Source organism: Balaenoptera acutorostrata, chromosome 7 (assembly GCF_949987535.1).
Source record: "Balaenoptera acutorostrata chromosome 7, mBalAcu1.1, whole genome shotgun sequence".
In the NCBI taxonomy this organism is placed as follows: Eukaryota; Metazoa; Chordata; class Mammalia; order Artiodactyla; family Balaenopteridae; genus Balaenoptera; species Balaenoptera acutorostrata.
The window spans coordinates 19,406,169-19,413,889 of NC_080070.1; the positions used below are offsets into that span (position 1 = coordinate 19,406,169).

A 7,721-nucleotide genomic window follows, 5' to 3' on the forward strand; every position below is an offset into this window, starting at 1 on the left:
AATCAGATGTGACAAATGTGCAAAGAGGACGTGGGACAGAAACGAAGCAGAACAATAGTCCCTGCTCTCAGGGCATGCTTCATTTATTTGGGGAGAGCAGCTCAATACATACTAAGAATCAGTTATGGTGTTGGCTATACCTGAAATAAGAATTCAGGGAGGAGAAGCCAGCGTGGGCTGGAGTTAACCAAGAAAACCTTCATGAAGAAGGTGAGTCTGAGATGGTTAAAGAAAGCGAAGGGTTCGGACAGACAGAGACAGTGAAATAGGATGTTCAAGATGGGAGATACAACACAGAAGTACGGAAGCAGGGAATGATGTGTTCGGTGAGGGAAGCCATGTGGAGAGCCACTTGAAGAGCGTGGGTTGCCTATTAGTGGTGGATGGGGTCCATGTGATAAAACCACCCAGACAGGTAGAAGCATCCAGAGAAGTCTGCGTCTAAAACCAATGGCAAGAGAGAGACATTTGATGTAATTAGATAAAGATGTGACAACATGAGAAGCAGGTTTGAAGAACCTTCATCCAACAGGAGATGTGTACAGTGGACTGGAGAAAAACAAGATGAGCCGGAGCAGGCAGATGGGAAGTTATTGCAAAATCTTGACCTTGGTAGTGATAGAAGAATTAAGATACAAGGGATCAACTCAGGAGAATCAAAAGAAAAAATGACCCAGAACGTCTGTTTCTGTGACTGCAAAATGGAAATAGAGATAATGTCTGTGATAGACTCCCCAACGTCCATTCCACCCAAACGCTCACCCTCTTAAACCTGGCCTAATTGTTCTCAGCCAGTCATGACAATTTTATCCTTCTCACCAGTGACAGCTTCAGGATTGGGCATGTAACCACTTCTGGCCAATAAGAAGTAGCTTCTGGGAAATGTTTCCTCTCTTAAGTGAGAAACACAAGATGAAACGATCTCTTTTCTTCCAGGCATCATCCTGTATGGATGTGGTGTCTGGATCTGCTGAACTACCTCGCTATCAGCGTTGGAAAATAATCTGAGTCCTTGATAACATGATTGAGTGCTGGATGGGCTAGCCCGGAGCCCCACAAAGCCCGCAGGCCCTCAGTAATGTGAAATAATTCACATCCTGACTATTTCAGCTAGTTTGGGTTGGGGGGGAGGTTTGCTACTTGCAGCCAAAAACATCCTGACTGATCCACAGTTCTATCTTCTTGAGCCGAGGATAGAAAACTTTTGTAATGCACTATACAAGGAAAAAGTAGGGGGGAAAAGGAGGGGGAAGTAATGATTCAGAAGTTACAACACAATTTAAGACTTAAAAAAAAAAACATTTATTTATTTATTTATTTATGGCTGCATTGGGTCTTTGTTGCTGTGCGTGGGCTTTCTCTAGTTGTGGCGAACGGGGGCTACTCTTTGTTGTGGTGCTCAGGCTTCTCATTGCAGTGTCTTCTCTTGTTGTGGAGCATGGGCTATTGGCATGTGGGCTCAGTAGTTGTGGCTTGGGGGCTCTAGAGAGCAAGCTCAGTAGTTGTGGTGCACGGGCTTAGTTGCTCCGTGGCATGTGGGATCTTCCCGGACTAGGGCTGGAACCCATGTCCCCTGTACTGGCAGGCGGATTCTTAACCACTGCACCGCCAGGGAAGTCCAAGACTTGTTTTTAAGTCATTTCATGAGTCTATTGCTAAACAAAACATAAAATTTTAATTATGGCACAACAAACTTAGATTCTTTATTCCTCAGATTCACTAAAATTGGTATTTTCCTTCCATTCCCACCAACAGAGATGCCACTAACTCAAATGGATATTAGTGCCTTCCTGCTTACCTTGCAGGAGTAATTATAAATGATGGCAACTGATACTTTGATTATTCTTTACGAATGCTGTGGGATGGTGGCTGAGATTTTAACTTCTAATATTCTGTGTGATTTCAGTTCATTTTGAGAGTTGACTCTAGCTATAGCAAGCTAAAAGCCCACACTGTGCCAGTTAGGATAAGCTAAGTGAAGCTGCAATAACAACATGAATATCTCAGGAGCTTAACAATAAACATTTCCTTCTCACTCACACAAAGTCCACTTCGAATCTAGAAAACTCTCTGGGCAGCTGTCCTCCATGTGGTGGCTCAGTGGTATCAGATACTCTTATGACTCTCCTCACACAGGCTTCCAAGATCATCATGGTAGGAGAAAAGAGGGCTGAAGTTTCTCACCCCAGCAAATAAACTTTCAGCCCTGGTGAATGACACCTCAGTTACAGCCCACTGACCAGCACTAATCACATCATCTGCCTAACCGCCAGGAGAGCAAGAACGTGAAACCCACCCACATGTCCCCTAAGAGAGGAGAACTAGGTATGAGTGAGCACCAGAGTCTCTGTCACGCATCCTAACATGTGATGCACCCTACACATGCTCTTTTAGTTGTAAAGTTCTTTTTGAAATATTTTTATTTTGTAAAGATTTGTTTTATTGAAGTATAGTTGATTTATAATGTTGTATTAATTTCTGCTGTACAGCAAAATGATTCAGATGTATATATACATTCTTTTTCGTATTCTATTCCATTATGGTTTATCACAGGATGTTTAATATTGTTCCCTGTGCTACACAGTAGGACCTTGTTGTTTATCCATCCTATATATAATAGTTTGCATTTGCTAATCCCAAACTCCTAATCCATCCCTCCCTGACCCCCCACAGGTCTGTTCTCTATGTCTGTGAGTCTGTTTCTGTTTTGTAGATAAGTTCATTTGCGTCATACTTTAGATTCCACATATAAGTGATATCATATGGTATTTGTCTTTCTCTTTCTGACTTATTTCACTTAGTATGATAATCTCTAGGTCCATCCATGTTGCTTCAAATGGCATTATTTCATTCTTTTTTTATGGCTGAGTAGTATTGCATATTGTATTGTATATATGTACCACATCTTCTTTATCCATTCCTCTGTCGATGGACATTTAGGTTGTTTCCATGTCTTGGCTATTGTGAATAGTGCTGCTGTGAACATAGGGGTGCATGTATCTTTTTGAATTATAGTTTTGTCTAGGTATTTGCCCAGGAGTGGGATTGCTGGATCATATGACAACTCTAATTTTAGTTCTTTGAGGAACCTCCATGCTGTTTTCCACAGTGACTGCACCAATTTACATTCCCACCAACAGTGTAGGGGGGTTCCCTTTTCTCTACACCCTCTCCAGCATTTGTTATTTGTAGGCCTTTTAATGATGGTCATTCTGATCGGTGTGAGATGGTACCTCATTGTAGTTTTGATTCGCATTTCTCTAATAATTAACGATGTTGAGCATCTTTTCATGTGCCTGTTGGTCATCTATGTGCTCTTTGGAGAAATGTCTATTTAGGTCTTCTGCCCATTTTTTGGATTGGGTTGTTTGTTTTTCTGTTATTAGGTTGTAGGAGCTGTTTGTGTATTTTGGAAATTAAGCCCTTGTCAGTCACATCATTGCAAATATTTTCTCCCAGTCTGTAGGTTGTCTTTTCGTTTTGTTTATGGTTTCCTTTGCTGTGCAAAAGCTTATAAGTTTCATTAGGTCCCATTTGTTTATTTTTGCTTTTATTTCTGTTGCCTTGGGAGACTGACCTAAGAAAACATTGCTATGATTTATGTCAGAGAACGTTTTGCCTATGTTCTCTTCTGGGAGTTTTATGGTGTCATGTCTTATATTTAAGTCTTTAAGCCATTTTGAGTTTATTTTTATGTAGGGTGTGAAGGTGTGTTCTAACTTCATTAATATATGCAGCTGTCCAAAAGTTGTAAAGTTCTGAAGGGCATTGCCCCATCCTGCTAATTAGGGTCTGAAGAGAACTAAAAGGTCCTTAATAAAATGAACATGACTTGGGAATCTGAACCACTCCCATATAACTCTGGTCTTGATGGACTTTCAAAGTGCTGCCTTTCATTATTATTAGGTCTCCTCACTTGAACAGTTGTCTACCTCGACTGTTGTCTTCCCTGTGACTCCTAATTCCCTGACTTCAGTACCTGTATGGAAAATAGAATCAGGGAAACAGTAAAGACAAGTTGGAACTGAATCTAGCTTGAGTGGGAGAGGTACTGGGTATAACATACCCAAGGAAGTCAGATATCTCAGACTTTTTTTTTTTTGGTTGTTTAGTTTTTATTTCATAACCATAATCTTAACTTTGCAATTCAGCTAAACTTGGAGGGGGATAAGGAAAATATGGAACCCAAAGAAGTGCAATGAGAGGACAAAGATTATAGTATATTTTGAGCAGATGGGGATGAAGGGGTGCTCTCCTGAGCTACAGAAGGAATGGTCTGGTGGTTAAGATAAAACACAAGTCAAATTTATTATTAGATTTGTCCACAGTCAGCAATGGTGATCTTCTTGCTGGTCTTGCCATTCCTGGACCCAAAGCGCTCCATGGCTTCCACAATATTCATGCCCTCTTTCACCTTGCTAAAGACCACATGCTTGCCATCCAACCACTCAGTCTTGGCAGTGCAGATGAAAAACTGGGAACCGTTTGTGTTGGGGCCAGCATTTGCCATGGACAAGATGCCAGGACCCGTGTGCTTCAGGAGGAAATTCTCATCATCAAATTTCTCCCCATAGATGGACTTGCCACCAGTGCCATTATGGCGTGTGAAGTCACCACCCTGGCACATAAATCCCGGAATTATTCTGTGAAAGCAGGAACCTTTATAACCAAAGCCTTTCTCCCCAGTGCTCAGAGCACGAAAGTTTTCTGCTGTCTTTGGAACTTTGTCTGCAAACAGCTCGAAGGAGACGCGGCCCAAGGGCTCGCCGTCGACGGCGATGTCAAAGAACACGGTAGGGTTGACCATGGTTGGGTTGCGCGGGAGGTTCCGGGGTGGCGGCGTCTGCAAAGCCCAGACTTTTTTTTTTTAAATTAATTTATTTATGGCTGTGTTGGGTCTTCGTTTCTGTGCGAGGGCTTTCTCCAGTTGCGGCAAGCGGGGGCCCCTCTTCATCGCGGTGCGCGGGCCTCTCACTATCGCGGCCTCTCTTGTTGCGGAGCACAGGCTCCAGACGCGCAGGCTCAGTAGCTGTGGCTCACGGGCCCAGCCGCTCCGCGGCATGTGGGATCCTCCCAGACCAGGGCTCGAACCCGTGTCCCCTGCATTGGCAGGCAGATTCTCAACCACTGCGCCACCAGGGAAGCCCTCAGACTTTTAAAAGCTGTACCACGTGGGAAATGTCCTAGATTAGGCAGGCTCTGCTCCACATTCTCCTATTGACAAACTATGAAATGCTGTCAGTTGCTTTGTGAATGGGCGTAATGCAGTGTGGTAGATTTCCCCCAGATTTCTCAGTATTTGGAGCAAAGAAGCTGTTCAGAAAAGTCACCTTTCAGTCCTATGGGCTTCAAGTAAGCAGGACAATTTCTTTAACCAAATTCTTGAGGCACAGCCTTCAAAATATCACTTCTACTTGATAGTTAATTGGCATAATATTTTACCAAAATCTTTGAGTTTCCCTGGCGATCTTTCTTTAAGATGGTTAATAAAAATATAAAATAGTTCTCTCTGAGATTTGGGAGATTTCACTATTTATATTTCTCTTAGAGTCCAATGGAAATGTTGCTCAGATGTGAGTGTGTGAATGAGCCAGATGGAGGTGGTAAGGGGGATTCCTCTGCCCTGCCCCCTCCTCACATTTTCACCTCTGACCTCTTTTGCTGCTCTTACTAGCTCCTCCTCCCCAAGGACTGACTGACCAGAGAATAGGACACTCACTGAGCTGCATGTTGGGATATCTGCATCTTGAGCCAGTATTGTGGGCTCTACTATCTCTCCTCCTGATTATTGGGGGCTTAACTAACTATCAATAAAGTGAAAAGCTGAGGGAAAAAAAGGCCCATCTTGATCCGTTCTCCCACTGCAAGCATAGCCTAGCCACAGCCTCTACAGAGCAGGAAGTAGACAGAAAACTCCCAGAACAATCTCTGAAAAGCATCTAGTCTATGTTTAAAGAAGGTTAATCTGCTGGATGTGTCACAAGGATCTACTACAGTGTCTGCCACTTAATAGATGCTCGCTAAACACTTTTTAAAAAACAAATAGCTGAGTGGGTAAATTGGATTTACATCTGATAATTTTTTTCTCTCTCGTAATGTAAACAAGCCTGTTTTGAATCCCAGCAGCACTTTGTGGCTTTGGGGAAATTATTTAGCCTCTCCAAGATTAGTTTTCACTTCTGTAAAGTGGAGATGAGGATGATGATGGTAAATACCTCACAGTGTTCTTGGGAGGACCAAATGAGGTAAAGTCTACAAAACTCCTGATAAGTAATCATAATAATGCTATGATAATAATGATAATAAACCTTAAGTGAGTTCTCCACCCTCTTTCCACAGTCAGTGGGTTTGGCTGGAGCACTTTTTGGTCATTCCTATCAGAGATCCTAATAATAGCAGAGCACTAGGTTTATTCGGTGATTGTGCGTTTGCCCCACACCCTTTGTTATTAGAATTTCAGTTCTGTCATCAGTCATCTGGTAAACCAAGTCAGCTTCTATTTCCTAGCTACCTTTTCCAGTTTTTATTTGACAAAAGAAACCCAGGAGAGAGCTAGTCTTGGTTTTGTTTGTTTGTTTCCATTTTAAATTATTTTTAGGTAGATGATACATAGGGTCAAATATCAAAATGAATAAAAAGTCATACATTGAACAAGCTCATTCTCACCCCTGTCCTTGCCCACTTCGTTCCTCAGCTTCTGGCCTTCTCTGGTAATCATTTTTATTATTTTCTTGTATATTTGGGTTTTTCCCTTCCATATACAAATAGTAGCATACTTTATAAAGTGCTCTGAACCTTGCTTTTATCACCTAACAATATATCCTAGGGTTCTTCCATATTAAAACATACAGAGTTTCTGGATTTATTATTATTATTGTAACAGCTGCATGGGATCCCACTCTGTGGAGGTACCATGGTTTATTTAACCCATACCCTACTGTAAACATTTATGCTGTTTCCAATCTTTTGCTCTTACAAAAAATACTGAAACAAATAATTTTGTACTTAAGTATTTCATGTGTGTGAAGATAATCAGGAGAATAAATTCTTAGAAGTGGTTTTGCTGGCCCAAAGGGTAAATGTCCTTATCATTTTTTTGTTTTGTTTTGTTTTGTTTTTTGGTTTTTGTTTTTATTTATTTATGGCTGTGTTGGGTCTTCGTTTCTTTGCGAGGGCTTTCTCTAGTTGCGGCAAGTGGGGGTCACTGTTCACCGCGGTGTGCGGGCCTCTCATTATCACGGCCTCTCTTGTTGCGGAGCACAGGCTCCAGACGCACAGGCTCAGTAATTGTGGCTCACGGGCCTAGTTGCTCCGCGGCATGTGGGATCTTCCCAGACCAGGACTCGAACCCGTGTGCCCTGCATTGGCAGGCAGATTCTCAACCACTGCGCCACCAGGGAAGCCCTGTCCTTATCATTTTGATAGACATTGCCAACTTGGTCTTTATATGAATTCTACCATTTTCTACTCCAGTGTCTACAAATGTGATACAAGCAATATTTGAAGCAATTTAACGAAGGATAAGTGAGGATAAATAACAAAAGTAAGCAAGACCATGGGTAAAGAGAATTGGCACATTGTAGACTAAAATTGCACTATCTATTAGAAATGGGGAAGTTGTGTGTTGATTGCATGGAAGGTGAGGAGATGAGATTTACCGCCCAAGCAGCACTTATACCACTTTCTGTAACAGCAACAGCAGCTCATTTGTGTGGTCCATC

General features: G+C 42.1%; 1 protein-coding gene across 1 annotated transcript; it reads right to left on the reverse strand.

The window, feature by feature from the left end:
- Window positions 1-4,199: 4,199 nt before the first annotated feature.
- On the reverse strand, window positions 4,200-4,826 carry LOC103010769 (peptidyl-prolyl cis-trans isomerase A-like). The gene has a single exon (XM_057550070.1). It carries the CDS (start codon window positions 4,805-4,807, stop codon window positions 4,313-4,315), a length of 495 nt encoding a protein of 164 aa, XP_057406053.1. The 5' UTR covers window positions 4,808-4,826; the 3' UTR covers window positions 4,200-4,312.
- Between the last annotated feature and the right edge of the window lie 2,895 nt (window positions 4,827-7,721).

Excerpts from the sequence above, each read along its gene's own strand:
- LOC103010769 (XM_057550070.1), bottom strand. The coding sequence starts at position 4,807 with ATGGTCAACCCTACCGTGTTCTTTGACATCGCCGTCGACGGCGAGCCC.